At 41.6% G+C, this 27,757-nt stretch overlaps 2 protein-coding genes across 6 annotated transcripts; one reads left to right on the top strand and one right to left on the bottom strand.

Annotated features, from left to right (window-relative positions):
• The first annotated feature begins 49 nt into the window (after positions 1 to 49).
• Positions 50 to 11,875, top strand: LOC117973439 (ribosome-releasing factor 2, mitochondrial-like). 4 transcript variants are annotated; one of them, XM_058988155.1, is made up of 21 exons: positions 50 to 622; positions 723 to 806; positions 1,563 to 1,635; positions 1,763 to 1,811; positions 2,001 to 2,098; positions 2,656 to 2,781; positions 3,233 to 3,321; positions 3,550 to 3,638; positions 4,000 to 4,060; positions 4,618 to 4,803; positions 6,014 to 6,094; positions 6,473 to 6,621; positions 6,969 to 7,109; positions 7,313 to 7,412; positions 8,107 to 8,290; positions 8,690 to 8,766; positions 8,948 to 9,086; positions 9,435 to 9,620; positions 9,994 to 10,109; positions 10,711 to 10,893; positions 10,990 to 11,875. In XM_058988155.1, the coding sequence occupies exons 2-21, from the start codon at positions 750 to 752 to the stop codon at positions 11,116 to 11,118; spliced, it is 2,313 nt and encodes a 770-aa protein (XP_058844138.1). In that variant the 5' UTR covers positions 50 to 622; positions 723 to 749; the 3' UTR covers positions 11,119 to 11,875. The 4 variants fall into 4 exon arrangements, 3 of the variants coding, with proteins under 3 accessions (XP_058844138.1, XP_058844156.1, XP_058844145.1); XM_058988173.1 differs by lacking the exons at positions 50 to 622; positions 723 to 806 and adding an exon at positions 636 to 691; XM_058988162.1 differs by lacking the exon at positions 50 to 622 and having other exon boundaries at positions 667 to 806.
• A 341-nt stretch (positions 11,876 to 12,216) lies between these two features.
• On the bottom strand, positions 12,217 to 23,659 carry LOC117403737 (beta-hexosaminidase subunit beta). Of its 2 annotated transcripts, none has more exons than XM_058988193.1 (14): positions 23,334 to 23,659; positions 21,880 to 22,031; positions 21,165 to 21,230; positions 20,781 to 20,827; positions 20,281 to 20,391; positions 19,534 to 19,635; positions 19,246 to 19,378; positions 18,455 to 18,635; positions 18,084 to 18,170; positions 17,853 to 17,925; positions 14,879 to 15,059; positions 13,703 to 13,793; positions 13,178 to 13,282; positions 12,217 to 12,630 (listed from the first exon to the last, which is right to left on the bottom strand). In XM_058988193.1, exons 1-14 carry the CDS (start codon positions 23,573 to 23,575, stop codon positions 12,567 to 12,569), a joined length of 1,635 nt encoding a protein of 544 aa, XP_058844176.1. In that variant the 5' UTR covers positions 23,576 to 23,659; the 3' UTR covers positions 12,217 to 12,566. The 2 variants fall into 2 exon arrangements, with proteins under 2 accessions (XP_058844176.1, XP_058844181.1); XM_058988198.1 differs by lacking the exon at positions 14,879 to 15,059 and adding an exon at positions 16,624 to 16,798 and having other exon boundaries at positions 23,334 to 23,656.
• Between the last annotated feature and the right edge of the window lie 4,098 nt (positions 23,660 to 27,757).

The raw sequence follows: 27,757 nt of genomic DNA, 5'->3' as shown, positions 1-27,757 counted from the left end.
ACCGGAAGAAGCCGAGGAGGATTGTGTGTGTGTGTGTGTGAATGATGCACGGTAGCGGGAAGGAGTCATATACAACATAAAACATAATACATTTGAAACTGGAATTATGCTCCAATTTGGAATTGTTTTCCATCTATTGGAAAGTCTGATTCTGAGGAGAAAGTGATTGGCAATGTAATAAATATTATACGGTATCTCTGTTTTTTTCAAATCCAATAGTTTGAACTCCACTACTAACAGTAAAAGTAACTATTCCCCTAAACGTAGTTTGCTAAATGTGTTTTTCGCTATATTCACAATATTCCTGTTTGTAAGCGGAACTTCTTTTGCTTGTGGTACAGGAGTTGGAGGATGCGTTTTTCAGAAACACTTTTTACAGTACATGTTGGATAGATGTCATAGTTAGAAATGGGAGAAGTACATTATCATTAAGTATCATGGATAACATGGATGGAGAATAAATTATAAGGACCATCGCTTTTATGAAATAGAATCATTCAGGAATTTTAAACATAATTTAGGTACAATATCGAAATCGTAATAAATAAATAAATAAATAAATAAATAAACCTGACCGGATGCTTTAGGACGACGACTAGTTTCTAGTCGGAATACTGTACAGGTAAGAAAAACTGGAGCTCAGTAAGACAACAGCTCTGAGCTATGACTTGATCCTGCATCCTTCTTTCATGTAAGCTCTTTAAACACTTTTTCATTCCCAGAGGTACTTCATTTAAAGAGAAGCTGAAATGCTGCTGAGGTTAGCAATAGAAAAGGTCTGCAGGTCAACCAGCATCCATTCTGGGGTAAGGTCACTCAACAAAGTATTATAATGTGTGACTCTGGCACCTGAGATTAAAATCTGTACACGTTTATTATGCCCTGCTAGGGCTCATGTCCCCAGAGTTAGCAGTATAGTGGCAAGGCTAGTTCTGTACATACAGCCTCCCTTTAAATGTTAATTAGCAGTTTCTCTGCATCCTAATAAAGAGAAAACTACTAAGAATGTTTTTCTTTGCTACAAATCAAGGACATTTTAAATGATGGGCTTGCTATCAGTGTACATTCTGTACTTTATGCTGAAAAGAAAATATGTCAGGACAACTCTGTTAAATGAGTACTAATAACAAAAGCACAACGATAAACTAGGTGACTGCAAGAATGTAATGCAATCAGGATCAGCGATGAGCAATTAATGTAATTTGTCACGGCTGTTTGAAATAGAAATTAAGCAAAACAGAATCAGGCTCAGTCAAGCTATGAAGGTAAAAACAAGTGACCTTGTTTTGTAATTAACAGCTTTTTCTGAGTTAATTAGAAAAATAATTGGTTCATAAGTTTTAAGGGATATCATGTGATCAAAAATAAAACCTGAAAATGTCAAGCCCTACTTGTACAGTACAAACAGAGCATGGAAGTCATAGGGATTTACTTTTTTGTGATCCTGATAGCTCTGATTTTGTATCTACAGCGATGGCGGGGGATTTATGTTAATAACATACTTGTTTTACCTACACTATTTTATAATCATTTTCTCTTCACTTTTATTGAAATGCACACAGTGCTGGAAGGCCAGGACAGGAACTTGGTCCAGATGGAGATTTCTAGAGAAAATAAATTACAGTTCTTTTCCAGGTAATTCTACAATAAGTACTGCTTTAGAAAACGCAGAGTACATGCACTAGACAGTACTGTACATCACTTGTGTATTGTGTACAATTATTGCAACGATTGCTGTAATCATCATTTCTTAAATTTACAGGGGATCACGTCAAGTCTGCAAGAACGGTCGTCAGTCCAGACATAGCCAAGTAAGTACAGCATGGATGTTGTTCGTGGTGTACTTTTACACAGTACTACGCTGAGCATTATTTTGTTGTGATATTCTATCCTGTATGCTGTTGATGTAGTTAATAGTGACCTCATTTGTATGGCCGTGACACCTGTAATATGTTACTTATAGCTGAAGTTGTATTTCTTCACTTTTGTTTGTTCCACAGAATCCGCAATATTGGTATCATGGCTCACATTGACGCAGGAAAGACCACGACGACAGAGAGAATGCTTTATTACTCAGGATACACCCGGGCGCTCGGAGGTGACCTCCTGTTTATTACTGGCTTATGAAAGAGTCGTGTGATCTCGATGTTCAAAACAAGAGCTGTCATGGGGGCAGTTCATTCCTGTGTCAGAGTCACGAGTGAGCCTTCAGTGGAGAGTAGAGTCCACATCACACGATTCTGTACAGTTGGCACTTGTCACCTTATGCATTGACTCTGAACTGCTCCTTTTGGGATGGCTTGAGGCGTGCCCGCTTGGCAGTGTGGGGGTGCTAGCATTGCCACTTGTTATGCTATTCCTGTTCTGTGTATAAAGAGAGAGGCGCCAGCAGTCTCCAGTGCCGCCAATATATCAAATTCCATGAGCAAGATATTTGTTTAATATATAGATATAAAAAACTGTCTAAACTTCCCTCCATGTGTAGGAATATTGAAAACTTGTTTGTAAAACACAATAGGACTGTAACCTAAAATGTCCTACTATTCTAGTGATACCATTTTCTGTAGTTGAGCTTTTTATTAAGTGCTTGGATTTATATTAGAGCTAAAGGTGCAGTAAATGAAAGGACGCTAACACGTTTTTGGTTTCCTCCAGATGTTGATGATGGCGACACTGTGACAGATTTCATGGCGCAGGAGAGAGAGCGGGGGATTACCATTCAGTCAGCTGCTGTCACCTTCGACTGGAACGACCACAGGATTAATCTGATTGACACACCAGGTACTAACTGAGCTTGAATATGGATTCAGAGTCATTCATCAAACCATGAATATTGTATAAACAGATTAAAACCCCCGCACCCTTACAGAGTTCATGAGCAATTGAGACACCCTCTCCGGTAGAGCTTGTCTGGTGAGCATAACGATCTCGCACAAGGTATAAGTGGTGCCATTTACTGCAGTTCACAGCTGTCAGACTCGCCATGTGAAACACTCAATATTCTGCCACGGCCAGCCCACAGCACTGATCAGAAAGATATTGAGTCCCGAATCAGGCTCAGACCTCCACGCTGTCCATTGCTGTGGAAACAGAAGGCAGTATCACCTTTGGCATACCTCAAGCGTGTGTTCAATATACCCAGAAGAATAGAGGAAAAGCTGTGCAACAAAAATCAAATCTACCCTGTACTGAAAAACACTTCTGACTCTAGTTTGTCTTTTTTTTTTGTCAGGTCATGTGGATTTCACAGTTGAAGTTGAACGGGCACTTCGAGTGCTGGACGGTGCTGTAGCTGTTTTTGATGCTTCAGCTGGTGTGGAGGTAAGAAGTTGCTATATCTTCTGCTGTTGTATTTCAATAGGATTAATATAAACAGTTTTACTTGGTATGTTATTTTGCACTTTGCAGTGCTTTGCAATTATCCCGTGCATACCTTTGTTGAACATCAGCACTGGTTGATCTCGAAATACACACCAGGACAGAGGGCTACAAACCACCTAAAGGTGCAGAATTGTGACATCACTTTGTAATGTTTGTTTTCTCCTGCAGGCACAGACACTGACCGTTTGGCGTCAAGCAGACAAGCATCATGTCCCACGCATCTGCTTCCTTAACAAAATGGACAAGCCTGGAGCCAGGTAACAGAACGCACGTGGAAAGTTTTCGTATTGAAATCTTGGCTGGGGGATCAGGTGGGGTGCTTTTCTTGTTCTATGAAAGTTGTAATAATGGTTCCACACCCCTGTTATTGTAATCTTATTTTATCAAACAAACTACAGTAAAGTCAGTAACTGAAAATGTGTGGAGTCAGTAGAATCAATAGAAGCGAAGGGGTAATTTACAGCCTTAATGTCTGCTATTTGTGTGTTGTCTCTGTAAAGCACAATTCCTGATTGAGGGATTTACAGTGGTTTGTAATATGATAAGATATGAGCTCTATTGGTGATGCATGTGATAAACAGTTCTGTCTTGTGACCTGTTTTGTTATTCTTTTTTTAGTTTCGTGTATTCAATTGAGAGCATCAGACAGAAACTAAAGGTCAAGCCTCTCCCTCTACAGGTACTAAGCCATGAAACTGTTTAGTTAAAACAGCTGTAAAAGCTGAAGAAACTAATTGTGACTTTCCTCTCGGTCAAAGTTTGAGCCCCAGAATAATTAGTGTGATTGAGTTCTAGGTAGTAAATTGAACTGTAATGTATTACAAATGCAACAATTTGAAAGGAGACACTTGCGGTAACTTACATCACACAGCAATACAGTGGAAAATACAACAACATTATTGCACGTGTATAGCGCCTTTCAAGACCAGGGCCTCTCATAGCGCTGAACACATTTTAGCAGAGCATGTATGATTAAAAACTACAGTACAGTCGTGCAGTTTTGGCGGTCTTACTGTACATTGCTCTTGTTCCTCGCCTCCTTGCCAGTAAGGTTAATGGAGCCAGCTCTATAACTGTGTGCCCAAGGGGTATCTCCCTGTAGTAAGAGTTAATCGTGGACTCATATATTGTAGGTTAAACTAGCCAAGACAGGAAATCAAACGCAGCTCTGTGGCCGAGATCAGTGTGCCACATACTGTGGTTTGAAAGTGTGTACTAATGTTTGTGATCCCACAGATACCCATTGGAACTGGCAAAGCCTTCGAAGGGCTGGTGGATCTAGTTACCAATGAAAAGATCACTTGGAGCCCCAAATCAAGCCGTGATGATGGGAGAGTGTTTGAGAGGAGACCCCTGACCACTGCCGATGATCCTGACTTGGTGAAAGAAGCCAGAGATGCAAGAAGTGCCCTAATAGAACAAGTAAAGTTTCAAAGTAAATATTTAATATGCATATATATATATATATATATATATATATATATATATATATATATATATATATATATATATATATATATATATATATATATATAAATAATGTACAGCTTTCAGAATTTAGAAATAACCATGTTTTTGGTTCTACAGTTTCCACAAAGTGTTAATATATGTTTTTTAATGTATTTGTTTAGGCCTGCAAATGACCCAAGCTTCCCTACTATGGGAGATTCACAGAAGTTGTAATGTTTGGTACCTGATGAAATTCCCAGCTTTGTGGTGATCCCTATGAAATGTTTCAGCTCTTTTTGCTCACCCATCCCTCCATTTGACACAGAATTAGCCAACAACAATAACTGATTATTGTGATAGAATCAAGCATTTGTTTAGAGTTGATTGTTTATTATAAAAAATATATATTATCCCTCCTTGTGTTATTGGCAAAAATAATCATATTTCTGACAGTCAATCTCTACAATATCACAATGATCATTTAAAAACAAGTCTTACTTGAATCCCACCCCCACCCTGGAACAGTAAATCCTGTGTAGGTGTTAACTCAGTGGTTATGTTTGTGCCAGTGTCATATTCAGTGCTTAGGTGTGGGTGGCTTTGACCTTTAATTTAGTTTTCCTGTCTTGTTGTTTTTTATGTGGGTGGAAAAGCATGAAGGAACCAACTTCATCTTTTTAACAAAACTTTTTCATTTCCTTTTGTGTGTGGTACGATGTTGCAAAAATCAAGGCTTGGTGAAATGCACTAGCCATCTATTGCGAAATTCCTAATAATGTACTTTTGACACTGGTGTGGGGAAGCACTGACATAGCTCTGTGTTGTTTGTTCTGAAGTTCTGTGAGAAGTATCACTGAACACAGGACTTGCAGTAGGATTACAGGAGATAAGGAAGTGTACTTCTGTGTCGGTAAGATGGAGAGTCTTCAATTTGACCCTTATATTTGACAGATTTTAACCCATGGAACAATGCCAATCTTACAAAACTGGCCTTCTCTCTCTGCATTTGTAAAATGTAGAAAAGTATAGTACGATGACTGTATGATGAAATCAAAATTCTAGAAAAGAATGTTCCATTCAGGGTGCCAGAAGTCATTATAAACATAGCCAATGATGACTTATGGAATGGCCCTTTTAAGTGATTAAACAATAATTAATTGCGTTCTTCTTTTAATATCTACAGATAGCTGACCTGGATGACGAATTTGCAGAGTTAGTTCTGGGGGAATTCAATGAGAATTTGGATGCATTGCCCTCTGTGAAAGTAAGTGTCATTCCAAGTCATAACAGTAGGAGGCGGACTTAAATATAGTAAAGTATTATAAACTGGAAAATGACTTTGAAAGAGTTTCAAAAGAAGCCCAGAGTTAATATAATTGTGTGTCAAAGTGTAAAGGGCAGGTCTGCTTCCCTGGTTAACTATGCCCTGTTTGTCTATCTTTGTATGCAGCTTGCCCTTTTCACTTTGTTTAAACGCACCGTATGTACAGCCTCTAATTAGTTCTATGCTGCAGTGCGGTCAGGAGTTCACTTTTAAATGTGTGTGTGACTCAATCTGTACCCTAAACCGGAGTGATGTTAAGCTAGACTAATCAAGTGATCTCCTGATGGACTGAGCCTGTGGTGCTTCCCTTGTACACAGCTGCATGCTGCTATTCGCCGGGTCACATTGGCTCGTACGGCTGTGCCTGTGTTCTGTGGAAGTGCTCTGAAGAACAAAGGAGTCCAGCCGTTACTGGATGCCATCACAATGTACCTGCCGGCTCCCAACGAACGCCACCATGAGCTGTTGTAAGTATCCATAAGCAAGGTAGAATGAAGCAATGAGACGTGCTTTTCCATATCACGGTTGATGGGTTATTGCACACGTATTCACATACCGTTATATTGTATCATTACTGATATTGTGTAGTATTTTTCAGTTGTACAGTACAAGACAATAAACTGTTTCAGATACCAATAGTGACTGACAGTAATGTATCTGTATGGAAGGACCACCTTTCTATAGTGACCAGTCTGATATAACCTTGCATATATATTTCCTGTGTAAAAGTACCTTGCTCTACACTGTGTAGTGAAGACCAATGAGTGGGCATATTGACTGTACACAGTTGAGCAAGTTCTGTTTTGTCCTGCAGGCAGTGGTACGGGGATGATCTGTGTGCCCTGGCTTTCAAAGTCATTCATGATAAACAGCGTGGGCCTCTGGTGTTTGTGCGCATCTACTCTGGGACCATGAAGCCCCAGTCTTCCGTCTATAATATCAACAGGAACACCACGTACGTACGCACCTCTTCTGTACACAGTGCCTGCAGTAATGAAGCATGTAATTCCTTGGTGTCTGGATGTTTAATCATTCTGTAGAAGAGCATTCTGTGCATTCACTGCATTTGAAGTCAGTGGACGGTCTGCTTTGTTTTCATGAAGACACTACACGTTTGATATTGCTGTGTTGGTTGATTTCTTTGTTGAACCCGTGCAGGGAGAGGATAAGTCGCCTCTTGCTCCCGTTTGCTGACCAGCAAATAGAGATCCCTTCCTTGACTGCTGGAAACATTGCCCTCACTGTTGGGCTGAAGCAGGCAAGTCAATGAATAGTTAAACACATGGATGATCTACACATGTCATTTTAATCACTTTAAATTGATAAACCGTTTAATAATTACAACAGGCTGTAGTTTAGTTACAGTATTTTAAGAGTTTCATCATTTTTATAACCTTTAAAGCTTCATATTTAGGTGTTTTTTAAACCATTTATTAATGCATGATAATGTAATATTTACACCCAAATGTTCATGGTGATGGGATATTTAGTTTTCAATCACCACTGGGCATGGATTCTACGTATGTATTCTGCATCAAGGCCTTCTAAATCTGTCCTTGAAAAGCAAAGGTCCCTTCTTGATCACAATGTCTTAGGGCCCATCTTTCTCAGAACTTTCCTGTCAGAATCCTTTTAAAGAATGCCCAAGCTATGCTGTGTGATTGTATGTGGTACTGCATGTATATACTGAAATATACATGGACTGCCAGTGGTACTGCATGTATATACTGACATATACATGGACTTCCAGTGGTTCCAATTACAATCTCAGCCGGTTCAAGCTCATTTCTTAGTGAGACTCACCTTTTGTAGCATAGCTTGTTGCACAAAGCATTTGCACAGTCAAGTTGCTAGCACTGTCCGCACATGGCATCTGATTGTGCAGCCACCACAATGTACTTCCAAGTGGCGCAGGATTGGAGCCAGTTTTACATGTGCACACAATCCCCTAGACTGCCACCGGGGACACTGTTGTTTCTTCCAAATCTTCTGCGGCCGCTGTTGCCCGTCGGGCAGGGAAGGATGATGGGAAGAAGCGAGGTTCTGCCCAAGAGAGCCTGGTGCTGGCAGGGGTTGAGATCCCACAGCCTGTCTTCTTCTGCACTATCGAGCCGCCTTCAATGGCCAAACAAGCAGGTGCGTTAGTGTGTCTGGATCTGATGCCTATCAATTTCGTGTTTATTTAGTATCATGTTCCTTAGCATACAACATGTATTTAAAAACGTAATTAAAATAAACTCAAGGCAAGTAGATATTTCTTCTAGGGCCTTAATCATGAGAAAATGCCTTTACTCAAGAGAGAAGCTGAATTAAGCAAAACTGGGAATAAAAACTACTGTGTACAACAGGTCTGCAACAGAAATTATTGTGAGGAAAGTAATGTGTTATTCCTAAACTGTGCTGTAGTACTGTTTTGTATTGAATTTGTTAAGAATAATAACAATAAGAATAAGAACAATAACTCAACAGTTTGACAGAATCAGAATCTATGATTCTAGATTGTATTCCTATAATTTAGTTTTGGTTTCTGAAAAGACTTGGACCATGCCCTGAACAGCTTGCAGAGGGAAGACCCCAGCCTGATTGTCAAGACTGATCCAAACTCAGGGCAGGTGAGTGTCGCATTCAATACTAACACAATGCTAATAATTAATGCTAAACCACAGCCATCAGAAGGGCAATGGAGACAGTTTGCTAGAAAGTACACTACTGTACTCAGAAGGTATTTTCCGCGATTTACTGTAAGAATGACCCAGTTTAGAGTTTGCTGTATTTGCTTTGGTGTTGTTTTAGACTATATTGTGCGGAATGGGAGAGCTGCACATTGAGATCATCCATGATCGAATCCGAAGGGAATATGGGATTGAGACTCAGCTGGGACCTCTGCAGGTGTCTTACCGGGAAACCATCCTGAACTCCAGCACCGCTGCAGGTAAAGCAATACTCAAGTGTGACTGTCTTGTGATGAGCAATTAAAGGAGTGCTAACCAGGGTATTGCAATTCATTTCTCACCTTGTCTTACTCATGTCACAGAGTCCCCTTTTCTTCTGGTGAAGGTCCTTTGGTTGTTCATTTTTATTGTTACCATTTGGGATAGATATGGAGTAGATATATTTCAAAGACTGCAGTGGCTGCTGTTCCTCTTGTACTGCATCATTATTGCAGCATTGCACCTCGGCTGCCGTTGCGCGCACAACACTCCGGTCTCCCTGGCACAGCTTTGAGGACCACGCTGAAGACAAGTGAAGAAAGTTAAAGAGCATCTCTGTTTCTACACAGATACACTGGACAGGACGATCGGGGATAAGAGACACTTGGTCAGTGTGGAGCTGGCAGTGAGCCCCTGTGAGGGGGAGGAGGGGTCAGCCTCGCTCCCAGTCATCAGCTACTCGGACACTGCAGAGCAGCTTGCCCAGGACGTGAAGGACGCTGTGGAGAACGGAATACACAGCTCTTATCTCCAAGGTAACGGAAGCATTTGGGTGGCCTGCAGTTAATATGTACAGGCCCATTGTGTTGTTGTAATAAAGGACATTGCTCAACTTACATTGTCAATGTTGAAAGCTAATGATACAAGCAGGAGATTGTGAGATCTCATGTATGTGGTAAAAATGAATGATGGATCCTGGATAATGAACTCATTCAACACTGAAGATAAGGAAATATAACTGCAGATGTCTATTGCAGAAAAGGAAAGATTATTCAAAGCATTGAATAATCAATGAATACTGTACATCTTTTATATATCTAAGTGCATTGTTATTTATTTTTCAATACAAGATAGTGAAATTGGATAATAAGTCCACCTCTTAGTGCTTGTAATGGGCTGTGTTTCCAGGCCCCCTGCTGGGGTTCCCTATGCAGGATGTGGTCGTCTCAGTCCAGTCAGTGCACGTACGAGCAGGAACATCCATGCCAATGGTCTCCGCCTGCATCTCCCGCTGCATGCAAAAGGTAAGAGCTCCTTAATAGAAATAGTTTTATGTACAGAACTTGGTGTTGTGTCCAGTATACTATACCTGGAATTATGCATGCCATGTGGGTTATTATTTATAAGTACCTGAAACTAAAATTAAGAAGAAAAAAGATTCAACAAAAAGCATTCTGTGTTTACATCATAATGTTATTACTGTATGAGAACACAAGACATTGGCAGATTTCTCATGCGAACAGTTTCACTTTAAAACTGAAACTCACTGTACAGAATACAGTGAATGAATGAGCACCCCTATGGAGAGAAAAGAAAACTACACTGGTTTAAACTTGTATATCAATTTATTTAAATTGAAGAGCAAAACTAATTCAAACTATATGAAAAAGTTGGCACTGGTTCTGCACATAGTTTAATCAAATTGTAAAAATATTTTTATTCCTGTCTATTATTATTATTATTATTATTAGTAGTAGTAGTAGTATTAGTAGTAGTAGCTTATGGAGAACAGAAGTCACTATGTACACCATGTATTGCAGCTCATCCTGGAATGATGTTGTCAGGAAGGTTGCAGTCTGTCTGTTGGTGGCAGTATGTAATGGATTGCTGCTTTCATACACACAGGCTCTAAAGCAAGCAGGGAGCCAGGTCCTGGAGCCACTCATGAGCCTGGAGATCACAGTGAGTGAAGAGCACCTGGGCACTGTGCTGGGAGACCTGGCACAGAGGAGGGGCAGCATTCATGAAATCCAGAGCCGACAAGACAGCAAAGTGGTGCTGGCATCTGTTCCACTAGCAGACATGATGGTGAGCTCCTCAATGACAGCTTCAAATGCAAGCCGTGCCAGGTATTGCATAGTGTATATATAACATTTAATGTGACTCTTGCATTTTACTTTGCAGGGATACTCAACTGTTCTCCGCACTTTAACCTCTGGAACAGCCACTTTCACGCTGGCGCTGTCCAGTTATGAGGCAATGAACGTACAGGATCAAAACACACTTGTCAGCAGGATGACAGGACTGGCATAATGAGATCAAGAATACTGGGATAATGGGACCATGAAGATTTTTTGCCCTGTACAGACTGTACCTGTTTCCCATCCTGGGAGAAGCTTGAAGCAGACATGCCTGTTCAAAAAAATTCCTCGGCTTCCGTGTGAATTTTGTTATAAAAAAAAAAAAAAACTTAAACAAGCCTATTGCTGCCGAACGAAATCTTTCTGTTGCAATCAGTTTCAGTCATGATGGGCAAGACAGCTGACAAGACAAGACTGTGATGGAGTGCTGATATTAGAAAACAATGACTTTGCAATTTAAACACTTTGCACATCAAATCAGTGCTGTGCCCAACAACTGAGTACTTTTCAGTGAGCATGAAGACACAAGTGTTAAGAATATGTAAAATCTTTTTTTGTAAAAAAAAAAAAAATACAAACTTAAAAAATCATCATGCAAGTGTAGTTCAGTATCACTACTGTAGTATCCAGAAAGTTATACAGTGCTTGAGGTTGGTTCAGCCAATTGGGGAGCAGATTGATATTTATTTATTACGTAACTGTATACAAACAGACACTACCTCATGGGTCTCCTCAACTGAAAGATGAGATTGTTCGTACTTGCAGATGTCTGGAATTGCAAGACCTGTGATAGCCCTGAAAAATCATTCTGTTGGTACTGTAACTGAATGGAACACTGATCAGCAACATCAAAACAGCAGAAATGAAAACAAAACAACTAAAGCGTTCAAACTGCATGAGCAAGTGCACAGAAAAGCAGCAACTATGAAGTACCTGTAAGGTACAGTATCACAATGTACTAAATAAACATGGAACATCATATTTCTATGAAAACAGATAAACACATAGATCTCTGTCTTGATTTTATTTTTTGCTGATAAAGTTATCTTCCAATATTGTGGATAAAATCACCCAACCCAAACATTTTCCGATTTTTTTATAAAACAGTTATCAAATTGCTTCAAATGAGTCTTGGTACCCCCATCCTTGGCACAGGTTACTGTCTGACACAAAGGCACTGTGATATTGTCAATGCCCAGTTTGTGATGCTGTAGCGAACTCGGTCTCCTGTGTGAAGCACTGCCCACCATATAAAACAATACAAAGGTAATATCAGACATGCCAGATTGAATTTATTTTCAGAATATATTTTTAGTCAGATCATAAGAATGTATTTAAAGTGGTCATCATTCCACATATCAACAATACTTTTAACCCAGGACCACCAAGACAATACGAGGTGTAAAGACATCTTAAATTTGTATGTAAAAAAGTGTAAACAATCATTACAAAGCTGAATAACATTCTCTTACACGAGTGCTTGACAGTATTTATTACAACGCCATTTATAAAAAAAAGAGACACATGCTGTCCTTGATTGAAAGTTCCCATTATTGATTTGCGCCGTCTTCCTTTTGAAGTCCTGTACTTTCTCTCAAGGTGTGTGTGTGTTTTCACTCATCATAGGCCTCCGTATTCATAATCACAGTGCCCTACATAGAGGGGCTCAGCAGGTATTCCACGCCTGCAAAAACACAAAAACATTAACGTTTTATGAACACTCCACATATTTCTAAGCTAGACCTAAAAAAAAAGTTTTCTCCAATATGAAGGATTAAACCAATCACTGCCAGGTTGTACTACCAGCTTGATTAGCCACAGTGTGTATATGTAACAAGAGCAGGTGTGTCTTATTAAACACAGTAAAACTAGGAATGGATCAAACTGCTATGCGACGGGGAGTCTTCCATCTGTTTTATATAGGAATATGTGAGAGCTAGTAAAGGGTGGCAATACAGATTAGGTGAGATATACTGGATAGTTTCCAGCTTTGTTGCAACATAACATTATTTTTGTTTCGGATGCAGTTACACAGGGCACGCTTTTTATTTAACAAGAGTTGACTTCACTGCGGAGGTGGCATCCAGTGCGTACAGGCCGCGATGTTGACAGTTTATATGATCTTTTTTATATATTTTTATTTGGGGTCCAAGAGCCAGGTTTGTTATAATGAAGGGTGTTATAGCGAGGGTGTACTGTATATGAAATGTGAAATGCACAGCAACACTTACTGAACCATGCGGCAGCGGTGCTGGCTCAGGCGACTGTAGGCATCGTCAGTGTCTCTCACGTCTTTGCGGCTCCACAGCCTCTCAGCTACAGCACTGGCACGAGGCCTGGGAGGAGGAAGAAAAGGGTTTAAATAAAGCTTTGCAACGAATGTGCCTCTCAGAGACACACTGGTCATGCTTCTATGCGACAAGGAGTTCACACTGTTAAACCGTGGCAAAAGATATAAAATACAGTAAAACCTGAATAAACATCACCTAATGAACTGATCCATGTTGGTTGCTTATTCAGTTTTTCTCTTCATACAGCTAATGTACTTGAAAGTTGTGAAACTTAAATCATGAAGCACTATTTCCCCACTCAGATTTCATGCCATGCATACATACAGCAAGTTTGCAAAGCCCAATTCCAGATCTTAGCCCAACAACTTGCACTAAAACCCGACTGGGAATCAGCATGATCTGGTCTGCAACTTGATTGCACATTAAGCCTTTAATTTGTAAACAGAAGACTTAATGCCCCATTACCAGAGTCTTGGAGTGAGATTTGTTGCATCCACAAATTCTCCCCAAAGACAAGCCTCTCCACCAATCACAAGCTTCTTCTGTGCATCAGTTCCTGTGGTTCAATAAGGAGAGGTGAACAGCCGGTCATTTAGTGAGTTCCTGACTCCTTTCAAGGCTAATCGTGCAAGTTGAGCTTGCCAGCTATCTATGCCAGGGTCCAGTCATGCTTTGCACATGGCCAGTGGTTTTCTGGGTATAGTAAAGATGGTGAGAAGAGACAGAAATGCCACTTGAGACAGAGCAGGAAGTGGGTGAGGTGCTCTTGCAATGGACATCCTCTTGTTTCCACATGAATAATGAACTTTACACTGTGTTACTGTAATATTATATACTGTCACAAAGCTGTGTTCTTGTTTATTTCAAGCCACATGTAGCGCCTGCTTCCTCCCGACTGTTCTGCATCTTTACTACATGCAGATACCCACCGGGCACGTGCAAAGCATGACGTCTACATAAAACTGAAAACTATCTACTAATGAAGGCAATAAAACCCAGCCCGCCTTAGGGGTTCTTTTTACCGTTCTTTTAGAGAAGGCACTGGTGAATGCATTAACCACAAGAAATAAGTATGAGCAGACAGAGATCACACGTAAAGTACAGAACAGCCGCAACTCACAGGTTGTACTGGATGTGCGATATCCACTGACCAAATCTGTATTTAGTTTTCTGTCATTAAACAGTATATGTACATGTGCAATAGGTTGGGTTAACGCCATTTTAAAAAGTAAAGGGTTCTTAACTCTAAAAACTTCCACTTAAATGCCTATTTTTAAACACCTGTTTATGCTCCCCTTGTAGATTAGTAGTCACTTTTTTTTTATTTCCAGTACATTTCAGGCTTATAAGTCTGAGGGTGAAACACTACTGAACTCTCCTCCATTTTGTCGTTCTCAGAGAGAAAGAGGGGGAGGAGAGGAGAGGAGAGAGTCCTTCCAGTCAGAACCACTTAGCACAAGCTGTGTTGCTCCAGTGCAATAAACAGGACACCTAAGAAGGTACTAGTGGAACCGTTTGTCTATGTGACTTCATTTCTTACAGCCTTATCTTGCAATGAAGCGTTTTCAAATTTCAGATGGTGCTAAATGTGCAGCAGTGAGGGGTCAAGGACAGCTTTGCAAGGAGTAAAATCTCACACACCGTTGAAACTGTGCGGGTCAGCTTTGTAGCCCTGCTGCCAGTCCTGTCCGTATGAGATGCGGTTCAGGTACCAGGGGGTGGAGAGTAGGGCTTGAAACCCGGCTGCTGTTACAGCTGCCATCTCTGCCTTGTACTGCTCCTCGCTGCCCTTCCACACATGGATGAGAGTGTCTAACTTTAACTAGGGACACAGATTGGACAGCTCAAATTATACACTCATGGGACAATTACATAGCCACAAAATATTAAAGATATAAAACTACCTGTATTTAAAAGGTGTACTCCCTGAGGTTCCTATTCTTTATTAGCTTCTTTGCTGTTTCCATTTTCTTCCATCTGTACAACAGTACAGAGCAGCTCTCCTCTCTGTGTTAGTCTACCCCTATTAGAAAACCACACTCTTTCTTTGTTAAGTATCTCCTCTGAACCGTGCCTAGAGCATTGGGGCACTAGAGCCTGCAGATCAACATGTTGTATCTTCAGAGAGGTTTCAAAATGAACAGAACTCATCAGAAATGAAAGGTTCAACAACGCTTTCATGGTACAGAAGCTTGTAAAGATTTTTTTTTTATTGCACCTAACTTAATCAAAAAGTTTCTGAAAGGGTTGAGTATGCCATGCAGACAAAAATACATAGAATCATGCATATGGTAGTATTGGCAATGATTACTGGATTAGCAAAAAATAAATAAAAAAAATATTCCCCTCCTGTAATGGCTGCTGCAAATCAGACAGTGGCACACTTTGCTTTGCTCTTATGTCGTCTACGGAGAAGCCTGGAAACAATGCATTCCACCACTCATGGATCTCTCATTCTCATGATGTTTAGCGGCCTAGCTGATCTTTATTAAACACACTTTCACACTACCCTGGAGCGTGGTTGTGTAGTTAACGCAAAGAACTGAAAGCCAGGAGATCCTAGGTTTGAATCGGAGCTCAGCCCCTGACTCACTGCCTGATAATGGGCAAGTCAAGAGATCTTTCTGTCAAAACCAACTGCAAAAAAACCTTACTGATGCAAACACTGCGTGTGGGCTATACCACAAGGGAATGGGGTCAAGCCATTTCTCTTTGTTTAGAATGGCACCTTTCTGTTGACTCACAACTGTATTCACCTTGGAAAATAAAAGCTGAAAACAACAAGCTGAAAATCATCAGCTTGTAATCTGAAACCAGCTGCTTCCATACTGTTCAAACATTATACAACGAGGTTGAATTCTTTCAATGCAAATAAATGATGACAAGCAGTGGTTTTGGCAAATAGACAAGCATTGTGTCCCACCTGTCAGCAATAAAGTAACCCGACAGAAAGACCATCTTACTAGGACTAATAAAATCAAATAGATTAATTTACTTATTATACTGAAAAGTAACTGAAATGGGCACAGATACACATATTGGTACCTCAGTGCATTTAGAATTGACCACTAAACCTGCTTCAGTTGAAATGGTTCGACATTTAAAGTGGAAGTTGAGTTAAATCCCCAAATTATGATTCAGATTGTTCTAATGTTGTATTGCACTTAAAAAAATGATACTGACAAACTCATCAGTTAATCATTTTAACATTTGTTTTCTAATCCATGCTTTAACAAAGTTATCGTTAAAGTAAGCGTGTGCGTGCGTGCGTGCATGTGTACTCTGAAGGAGAAGAGTGAACAATCCTTGAACGTCCCTTCTGTACTGAAACAAGGACCACATTGTGCCAAGGTCAAATTACTGGGCTTTAAAGAAAGAGAACTAACCCTTAAAACTGAGAGGTTCAACTTTGTAGTACTTCTGCCAGTCCTGTCCGTAGCTAATGTAATCCAGGTACCACGGTGCAGACAGGATCGTGGTGTACCCAGCTGACGTTACGTTGTGCAGTTCTTCTTCAAGAGCATTCCCCTTCCAAACTTCAACTACTGTGTCTGGCTTTAGCTGGAAAGATTTACAATGCAGGCAGTATTTAGATTTATAAAAAGCAGCAGAATAGCCCTGGTGACATTTAAAGTATCTTAACACTGAGCAAAGCCCCCAAAGCAGTCTGCTGTCTGTGCATCTGAACACAGCATAAAGTGGATGTGCAAATCCACCACACAAGGGCAACTGATGTGCTCTTCTGTTCTTTACTTGCCACAGCACATTTGGCGTTTGTGGTGTTGTGTGTGAATTCAATTTGAAAGCTCTTACACTTTATTGTCAAGCAGTGTTTCAGGGTCTGAGTGAGGATTGATAACCAGGCATCTCCCTATTGCGCATCCTTTTCTCTCTTCACTACCAGTCAACCAAACATATTGTCTATGCTGTAACATACCTACAACCCCTATCAACCATTCATTTTTAGAATTAACAAAAACTAAAAAAGGTGTCCTAGGTTAATTAGTGTATCAAAATCAGATCAGACTATATTATCGTTACCATTTTTAAAACGATAATAAAACACAATAGGATGGGCATGGATCTGTCTTTGTTAGTGGATTTAGTAAAGGCACATGCATGAACATGCAGCCAAATGATAGAACAGCAAGCAGGGCATTTAACCAACAGCAGCAATAATCCTAGTCTTACCTCTCAATAGCAGAACATTCTTGAAAGTTCCTCGTCACATTTTCAGACTCTGTCTGTTTGGAAGTCTATTTTTTTATTCCTATAACACTACACATTCACTTCCCAAGCAGCATTCATTAAGTCCTATGTGCAGCAAATACAGTGCGAGGCTCAGGTAGGGTCCTTATACCTGGGACTCTGCAGCACAATGGCAGCTTAAATAAACTGCAGGAACACGATTTTGGAATACGTTTTGCAAATGAGAGGTCTTACGTGTCTGTCAATACAGCAGCATTGAAATGACACCGTACTTAACTGAAACACATTTGATAAATTAAATTCAGTAAACTACACTTGCATATTAATAATAAAAAAGGAAGAACACAATTAAAACTATCATTCTATGCCATTTATTGGTTCTCTTATGCAGCTTGAGCAGGTTTACCTTCACTCCATTGTCAAATACCTCCTGCCAAATCATGTAGCCCTTTTTAGTGCCAGTAACAATATCCAGAATCCTAGGATCAGAAGACAGAACAGTTTTTATAATGCGAAGGGAAAAAAAACACTGAAGCCAGTCCCCAAAAATATAACGGTACACAATGTTAACTATATGTCAATAGACTCCAAAAACTAAAAGTTTGACAGGATAATGAACTGCATGTGTGTGTCTTACCTCTGGATATAATAAGACTCTAATTTGCTGTAATCTGTGCCAAAGCCTTGTTGTTCCATAAATTTCTGTATATCGGGATTTGATTTCCTAGAAAACACACAGAAAAGGAAAAGCAAGTAAAACTGGGGTTCATTGGAAACAGTAAGTGTGCAAAGTGGACATTCCTGTTTTGGGAATTAGGTTTGCTATGTTGTGAGCTAAGCATGTTATCGATGTACATCTAGCTGTCTCTTTTTTGTTATTGTTTGATTATCATCACTTGGTATGTATTCTCGTATTATTTTCATTCATACAGAACTGCATTCTTGAAAAGGAGGTTTACAAAGTAAGAAATGTGAAAAAGTCAATCATAAACAGTAGAGATCTCTCACCAGCAGCTGAAATCCACCTCATCTCCTCCAAGGTGGATGTAGGCATCAGGAAAGACAGAGCTAACCTCCTTGAAGAACTGTGTCATGAAGTCGTAGGTGCTGTTCAGGATGGGGTTCACAGGCCCGAAGGTGCCAGAAGGTTTCTCTCCGGAGTAACAGGGAGTCAGGAGGCCTTTCTGACCTGTGTGAGGAGCAGGGTGTGGATAAATCCCAAACCCATTCCCATTCCCTTTGAATCAATTCCAACACATCGCTGATCAAAACTGCAATTAGCAGCATTCTGTTCAAATGAGCTTCTCACACACAGTGGCAAATTACTGCAATTGAAGTCAATTACACTGGTTTCAAATGAAAGCAGTTGAACAAATCACAACAATTACTATGTCTCTAAAAAAATCAATTCCAGTTGGAATTGGAATTGACTTTAAAAAGCAATTGGAATTGAAAAACAGGAATTGACCCCAACCCCGGTGAGGATGAAAGTGAAAGTTAAAAAGCAAAGTGTTTTACTTGGACATTTTTAATTACACACCAGGATCTATTCAATTGAATCTTGATGATCTGCTGAAATGTAATGTTTTTATTTTTAGGAAAACATTTAGTCTTGAAATTCAATGCTACAATGTGAACCAAAATCAAAACTTCTTCAGTTTTCAACATTTATTAGTCAAATAAATCTATTATGAATATTGAGTGAGTGTTGCAAATATTACCATTTTCAGATCAGTATTTACAGGAATGTAATCAGACCACGGACCCCATGTGATGGTGTTTCAGACTCCTAAACTCACCCAAACCCCAGGACTGTGTGTGTCCAGGAGTGTCAAACTCAGAGATGACACGGATTCCTCTCATCCTAGCGTATTCAATCACCATCTTCACATCAGCGGGAGTGTAGACGTGGGTGTATGGATGATACGAGCCCTGCAATAGCAAAGAGTCAGAAACGCAAAGTAAAAAAAACAAGAGCTGGACTCTGCAAACATAAAGCCTGTGGCTCAGCCGATTACTGATGACAAGTTATCCTCAGGGTGGAAAAGTGGAAAATCTGTTCCTCTGTACAGAAGAGCTTCACAAACCTCTTTACTCAGTTCTGGGAAAAGGGAGCTCTGATAAGGGAAGGACTGATCATCCACAATGTGCCAGTGAAAGACATTATACTTGTTCATGGCCATGGCATCCTGCAGACAAAAAACAAAAGGGTCAGTCAAACTGAAAGACAACAACACTCCCACATCTCATTAAAGAGGCTCAGCTGCTTTCGTTTGCTGTAAGAAAGCAGCTGTCTCATGAAAGTGAAACAGTTTATTTTTACAAAGAAATGTAAACAGGATAAGTCTCTAGAGATACAACACCTTGTTTGCAAGGATGTCCTGCCCTCTTACTACAGGGACTGAATATATATGTGTGTGTGTGTGTGTGTGTGTGTGTGTGTGAGAGAGTGCGTGTGAATGTGTGGGGGGGTGTGGTGGGGGTCTGGGGGGTTATTATGGGATTGTTAATGTATTGAGATGAAAAAGGACCAGATTATGAAAGGCAGGGCCCTGTACCTATTCCAGCTAATTATAATGTTTAAGCTTACTAAACTGGGTCCAGTGGTATGAGCTATTAGCCCCACACTACATCTGCTTGGAACTAGTTAAGGTCAACTATTTTCCCTTGAACGACCTACAGGCTTAAGACTAATTTAGCTGGAAAATGCTGGAACTAGGTGAAGGGCAAGGGAGTTTGAACATTAATAAATGATCATTCTAAGAAAGAAACTGCTTTGACAATGTAAAGATGACATAGTCTTCTATTTGAGCTGTGCCACATTCTTCACTCACCAAGTTTGCTAGAATGACTTTAAGAGGCAGGAAATGCCGAGATGAATCCAGCAAAATCCCTCGATGGTTGAACCTGGGGAAATCTTTGATCTCAGACTTGTTGATATGAAGCTGTTAAGACAACAACAATGAGTAAATCAAGGCAGAGAAGCATTTCGTTTCAGCAGTGTGGACTGGAATCTGAAGCCAGTTAGGATCTAAGATTCAATTTTCTTTGCTTTACAGACCCAGTACAAAATCTACCACTTTATTGAAACAATTGCTACCGTATGTGATCTAAATGAAAGTATATGAACATGATTACATTAAGAGGCATTTACCGTACAGACTCACTGGTATCAGCCAGCTACATGAATTGTAGGAAATAAGTGAAGTGTAGTGTTTAGAAAGACACAATTCTGGTGGGACTGTCTCTGTTTTAGGACTGCTATATTAACACCTTTTTTTATCATGGCCAAGCAGAATTGGAAGGACAATAAGCTTTTAATTCACAAACATACCGTCCCATATTCATCTTTATACACCAGCTGGCTGAATGTCTCCAGTCCTACAAGGAAACAGCAGCCAACACACAAACATGTGAAAGAAGAATTTTCCAAAAAGGAATCTATACTAAGAAAAAGCACTGTTTGTGTGATTAGAGAAACAAGCTACTTTAAGCTTTCCTGCAAGTACATTTGTTATATTTTCAAACATGTGTTATGACTTCAGAAACCATACATAAATCCAAAACTGTTTGAAGAGATAAAGTTTGAAAGAATAATTTCCAAACAGCTGGATTCAGGACACCACACCAGTTATCTAAAATGACATGTATTTATTTCTCTTTAGATGTTTTTTGCAGAAACCCAACCACTTCAACAGTGTTCAGAAGCGATTCCTACCTCGCAGTGCGCCCCACACTTCAGGAGCTGTCAGAACAGCTGTAGGTTGATCCACAGTGAGCTGGTCTTCAGAAATAGAAAATGAAAGAATGTTTGATTATTTGTAAAACAACAATCAATTGATTGATCGATAGAGAAAGCTAGGTGGTGCGTGGAGAAAACTATCTTCTAACCTCAATGAAAAGTAGTCAACGCGACCCTGCACAAATATTGCGGCGGAATTGGGAGGGGTGCAGACAAAAATCAAGATTCAAGCCTTTTCACACGTAGGACCAACTTACTACTCACTATTACAGCCTATATCCTCAGAGTATACTTGATATTATTTATTTATTTATTAGCTGACGCCCTTATCCAGGGCGACTTACAATTGTTACAACATATCACATTATTTTTACATACAATTATCCATTTATACAGTTGGGTTTTTACTGGAATAATCTAGGTAAAGCACCTTGCTCAAGGGTACAGCAGCAGTGTCCCCCAGCAGGGATTGAACCCACGACCCTCCGGTCAAGAGTCCAGAGCCCTAACCACTACTCCACACTGCTGCCCTGCAAATCAGCCGTAATCATGTTTACAGAGGGTTCAAAGTCAGACTATACAATAAAATGAGATAGCAAGTGATAAAAACAGTTTAACAGAACCACGTTTGGTAGTGCAGCCGTGAGGTTGGACGTGGTTAAACACTAATCTGGGTGTGCAGTGTACTCACAGGACTCATCGGAGCTCACGCTGGGGAAACCGTCACACTGCGGCTCACTGGACGTAATTAAAACCTGCAGCTCAGACACTTCTGCACCAGCTCCTGACTGCTTCCTGTCTTTGTTCAGCCTTTTGGAGTATCCGAAGGTATACTCAAAATACCTGCAGCGGCAGAGAGAGATGCAGACACAGACACACAGCTTAGACGTACAATGGAAAGACGGGGGCTTCAGTTTAAAACCTGCATACACTGAAAGCACTTCATAAACATAGGGATATTAGATCTACTGTAGTATGTCAGTCTTTCTGCTGCTGGGCTTCATACATCTACAGAATGAACCACTGCAACAATGCTGCAGGGTCTTGTGTTTTAACCCAGTTTGATATTCCGCAGCCCATTCTCTCTACTGTTGTTGGAATCTTTAGCAACACAGTCTGATTTCATAATCTGCAGCACTTTGCTTTGTTGGTAATTGCTATGGAAAGCCAACCCGTTTAGTGCACTGTGTTTCACCACGCACACATGCACTCTGCTCTTGTTGTATTTCTATGTTGTTTATGTGTGTGAGCTTGCAGCGCTGTGCACATACTGCCATGTGGTGTGTGTGTTGCCATGAAAGCTTGTCGGGTTTATAACTCGTGAGTGCCTTGTTTGATTGATATCAAATATGCCCATGGATTCATAATCCTCACGGTATGAAGCAGCACAGTTCCAGTCTCTCAATGTTCTATTATCTGTGGGTGGTGGATGACAAGGTTACTTATAAGCTCGGAGCTGTTATGTACAGCAAACAGCACCATAAAGCTTCCTCTTTCGCTGGCATGGCAGTGCTGTATTTCTGCCGACTCATCGGCCCTGTGTTTTTATGCACCTCCTAGCTTTGTTCAAGTCCCTTTGTTTGGGTGGCTCTGTTTAGGCACAGCTGCTTGGATTCCACTGTACTGTTTGTAATCTATAATTGTATTTCAGTGTTATGTGCTGTTAAACTTACTAATGTACTTTTTTATGTTTTATTAAGTTTTAGGGTATTGTTTGCAGCCTATATATTATATATATATATATATATATATATATATATATATATATATATATATATATATACATACATACACATAACCCTCTGAGTTAATTTTACAAAAGCAACACCTGCTGTTTAATTGTTTCTTAAATTGATATAGAATAACCGTGTGCTTTTATAATAATGCAAGTCAAGCATTTAAAGCTGACATGGAGGATAATATAGCAAAGGAAAAATGCAGAAAACACTACGTTCACAAACTAAATGTATTGCTTTTCCAAGTAAAGCTATCTGGTGTGCACATACTAACAAAATGTGATGTGTGCTTCACTTCCCCCCCAAAACAATTAACGGAAACGGAACGGCTTAACACAGTTATAAACAAGTCACATACAGTGAAACTGCATTCAGAGAAAGGGCTTATAGTTAACCCGTGCAGTCTTACCTGCGAAACGCTTCTCCTAAGAGGTAGCATCTTGGTCCAGCCGATGATTTTGGAGCATGGACTATTTGGAAACTGGAACGGCTGAGTTGAAATGCAGTAGCAGAGATCTGCGCAGACTGAGGCAACGGCCAAAGAGAGCCGTACTGAGAATTCACAAGTTTCGGAACTTTTACCGATTTATGCTTGGAACACAGACAAACAGAAGCGGCAAGAAGCAAGGCAGCGAGCTTGATAACCGCCATCCTGAGCTCAGCGTGAAGCGGTCTGTGTCAGCTGAGCGATCACACGACCGACACAGCCTGCTGACTGCTTTGGGAGAACACGGAAGTATTACGTAGCAACGTGGGGCGGACTAAATACAGCGTTATGTTTTGAGTTGTGTGTGTGCGCCTAAAGATTTCATGAAACTGATCTAATCCCCCAACTATTTTACTGTGATTATTTTAGCCATCACATTCAGATGTCACTGTTTTATAAGATTATATCGTTCAATACAAATAAAAAAATCACAACAATAATAATTATAACGTAATAGCAAAGCAAGTTGTAATTTAGTCACACAAACACAAACACAGAAGAGATCATTTCATGTTAAACCCGTTAGGACAAATTGGCAAAACGTATTTCTAATGTTTGTGCTCCTATAAGCTTGAATATCTACAGTGCAGTGATCCAGCTTTTCAATATGTACAGTGCAGTGATCCAGCTTTACAATATGTACAGTGCAGTGATCCAGCTTTTTAATATGTACAGTGCAGTGATCCAGCTTTTCAACATGTACAGTGCAGTGATCCAGCTTTTCAACATGTACAGTGCAGTGATCCAGCTTTTCCATATGTACAGTGCAGTGATCCAGCTTTTCCATATGTACAGTGCAGTGATCCAGCTTTTTAATATGTACAGTGCAGTGATCCAGCTTTTCAATATGTACAGTGCAGTGATCCAGCTTTTCCATATGTACAGTGCAGTGATCCAGCTTTTCAATATGTACAGTGCAGTGATCCAGCTTTTCAATATGTACAGTGCAGTGATCCAGCTTTTCCATATGTACAGTGCAGTGATCCAGCTTTTCAATATGTACAGTGCAGTGATCCATTGTGATTAGACTAATCTGGGCCAGGGTGTGCAAAGAGGGGTTCCAACGGATCCAGTTGAACCGGTCCCAGGCATGTCAGGTTGTTTTGTTGTTGTTTTTTTTGGGGGGGGGGGGGGGTCCAGATTTGGCCCGGAACTGGGCGAGGTTGAGTCCGAAAACCAAGCAACTCATAAAACGCTCTGACATGCTTATGTGAGTTGTTTTTTCTGTCTAATGAAATGGTCTTTTAAATCACAAGAGTTGTCATGACTGAACTTGAAGAAGAAATTTCCATTTAGCACTGGCACAAAAGCATGCTATTGGATTCCAGAGTGATATAGGCAGGTAGGGGGGTAGGGGGAGAGTGTCTGTTTAGTTTGAGTTTGTTCACTGCTAATGTGGGAAATTTAAATAACCTGCACAGCATTATCTACTTTTTCCAAAAAATAAATTATATTTGAATGTAAAACAGGACCTGCTTGTGTGGCATTAGCATTACCATACTGTGGTATACTAAAATATTGCCAGAAATCGTATTTCAGTATAACTTGAAAGAATCCCACACTTACAAACTGAACACACGAAAAGCGCAGGATTTTACCAGTTAAACACAACTCTCCAGGGTCCTTTTTGTTTTCTTATTATCACACCTCAGGTTAAAGATATTCATCTGGTTATTAATACAGTACACATACAATACATTGTTGAAAATAATACATTAAATTACAGACATTTCAGATTTATGAACACCCTTCATTCCCATGTGTCTGTGTCTGAACGTCTGTGTTGTACTGTTTATACACGGATTTAATCCCTGCCTCCCACCTCTCTCTTGATTTCCTTGCTCTCACTGAAACCTGGTTGTCCCCTGATAACACTAACTCCTGCCGCCCTGTCCTCTCTCTAGGTCCTGTCCCATACCCCGCATCTCACTGGATGGGGAGGTGGGACTGGTCTTCTCCTCTCTCCCTTACTCTCCCTTATTCTTTTCTGTCCCCTCCGACCTCTCCTCACTCTCTGTTAACACCTTTGAATTTCATGCTGTCCAACTAACCTCTCCCTGTCAACTCCTGCTAATTGTACTGTACCGTCCCCCTGGACCTCTCGCTCACTTTCTCGATGAACTCGACTATCTACTCTCCTCCCTCCCCTCTCTGTCTACCCCAACTGTCCTGTTAGGTGATTTCAATATCCATCTCTCCAACCCCAGCCACTCTGCCGGATTCCTCACTCTCCTTCACTCCTTCGACTTCTGTCTCTCTCCAACCCCCCCCCCCCCCCCCCCCACCCACCCACAAAGCTTGCCGTCAACTGGACCTCACCTTCTCCAGGGCCTGCTGCCCCTCCACCCTCTCTGTCACCCCTCTGGACCTCTCTGATCGCTATTTCAACTCTTTTCCTCTGTCTCTCCCCTCTCTCCCGGCGCCTCCTACCCCCACTGTCACCTCTCGCCGTAACCTCTGCTTCTCTCTCCCCCTGTCCTTGCCTCCACCGCTCTCTCTCACCTCCCTCCTATCGACTCCTTCTTCCAACTCTCTGTAGACTCTGCTACCTCCACCCTCTTCTCCTCCCTCCCTCACCTCCTCCCTCGACTCCCCTGTCCCCTCACCTCCCGACCTGCTCGCCCCTCCCCTCCCGAACCCTGGCTATCCTCTATGCTTCGCTCAGCAAGAACCACACTGTGATCTGCTGAAAAGAAATGGAAGAGAACCAAACTCCCTGCTGCCCTAGACCTCTACCGCTCTCTCCTCTCCTCCACTAACAACCCACGTAAACTTCTCCTCCTCCCTCCTAAAACCCTCTCCTCCTCCCTCCTCTATCTCCTCTGATGACTTTGTCTTTTTCTTCTCTTCTAAAATCTGATATCTGCAAACTCTTTAACACCTCTCCCTCCCCCCACCCCCTCCCGCTCCAACCCCTACACCCACTGCATCCCCTACTAACTCACCCTCCTTCTCCACCTTCTCTCCCCTCTCAGACTCTGACCTCTCCTCCCTGCTCCAGGGTCACAAACCCACCACATATGCCCTGGACCCCCTCCCCACTCACCTCTTTCAAGCTGCTGCTCCTGCTCTACTTCCCTTCATCTCCTCCCTTCTCAACACCTCTCTCCTTTCTGGTCTCTTTCCCTCTGCCTTCAAACAAGCCTCTATCACTCCCCTCCTCAAAAAACCTACCCTCGACCCCACCTCCCTCCAGAGCTACCGTCCTGTCTCCCTCCTACCCTTCCTCTCCAAAACCCTCGAGCGGGCTGTACACCGCCAGTCTCTGCTGGACCCTCTCCAATCTGGCTTCCGCTCTGCTCACTCCACTGAAACCGCCCTCCTGTCTGTCACCAACTCACTAAATTCTGCCCGAGCTGCCTCTCTCTCCTCTGTCCTAATTCTCCTCGACCTCTCTGCTGCCTTTGACACTGTCGATCACTCTATTCTACTATCCTCTCTCGCTGACCTGGGAATCTCTGGCACTGCTCTGGCCTGGTTCTCCTTCTACCTCTCCAACCGCACTTACCAGGTAACCTGGCGTGAAGCAACCTCCACACCTCGCCCTCTCTCAACAGGAGTCCCCCAAGGGTCAGTCTTGGGTCCTCTCTTGTTCTCTCTCTACACCCGCTCCCTGGGCCCCCTCATCACATCCTATGGTTTCTCATACCATTTCTATGCTGATGATGCTCAGATTTTCGTCTCCTTCCCCCCTCTGACTCCAACATCCCCTCCCATATCTCTACCTGTCTGTCTGCTATCTCCTCCTGGATGCACTCGCATCACCTCAAACTCAACCTCTCTAAATCTGAACTCCTTTTCTTTCCCTCCTCCTCCTCCTCTGACCTCTCTATCTCCATTCCTCTGGAATCTAACACACTTTCTCCCTCCTCCTCAGCTAAGAACCTCTGAGTCACCCTGGACCCCTGCCTCTCTTATTCCCAGCACATCTCCATTCTGGCACGCACTTGCCGATTCTTCCTGAGCAACATACAAAGAATCTGACCCTTCCTCACCAAGTACGCCACCCAGCTCCTGGTCCAGGCCCTGGTACTCTCCCGCCTAGACTACTGCAACTCCCTCCTGGCTGGCCTCCCTGCGTCCGCCACCCGTCCACTCCAGCTCATCCAGAACTCTGCTGCCCGCCTGGTGTTCTCTCTGCCTCGCTTCGCCCACGCTACTCCACTACTCCACTCGCTCCACTGGCTCCCGATCACTGCTCGCATCCAGTTCAAGACTCTTGTACTAGCCTACAGATGCCTTGACCAGACTGCACCCAGCTACCTCCAGACCCTAATCTCTCCCTACACCCCCACTCGACCTCTCCGCTCCTCCTGCACTAGAAGACTGGCTCTACCTCCTCTACG

Source organism: Acipenser ruthenus, chromosome 2 (assembly GCF_902713425.1).
Source record: "Acipenser ruthenus chromosome 2, fAciRut3.2 maternal haplotype, whole genome shotgun sequence".
Lineage (NCBI taxonomy): Eukaryota > Metazoa > Chordata > Actinopteri > Acipenseriformes > Acipenseridae > Acipenser > Acipenser ruthenus.
Note: the sequence above shows the minus strand (reverse complement) of the source record. Positions and strands in the feature narration are given on the sequence as shown.

Excerpts from the sequence above, each read along its gene's own strand:
- LOC117973439 (XM_058988155.1), top strand. The coding sequence starts at position 750 with ATGCTGCTGAGGTTAGCAATAGAAAAGGTCTGCAGGTCAACCAGCATC. Across the intron at positions 2,099-2,655 it reads ATACACCCGGGCGCTCGGAG|ATGTTGATGATGGCGACACT; the intron begins GTGACCTCCTGT and ends GGTTTCCTCCAG. Across the intron at positions 9,621-9,993 it reads ACACAGCTCTTATCTCCAAG|GCCCCCTGCTGGGGTTCCCT; the intron begins GTAACGGAAGCA and ends CTGTGTTTCCAG.
- LOC117403737 (XM_058988193.1), bottom strand. The coding sequence starts at position 23,575 with ATGGCGGTTATCAAGCTCGCTGCCTTGCTTCTTGCCGCTTCTGTTTGT. Across the intron at positions 19,636-20,280 it reads AAGTCATTCTAGCAAACTTG|GATGCCATGGCCATGAACAA; the intron begins GTGAGTGAAGAA and ends TTTTGTCTGCAG. Across the intron at positions 18,171-18,454 it reads GAGGTGGATTTCAGCTGCTG|GAAATCAAATCCCGATATAC; the intron begins GTGAGAGATCTC and ends TGTGTTTTCTAG.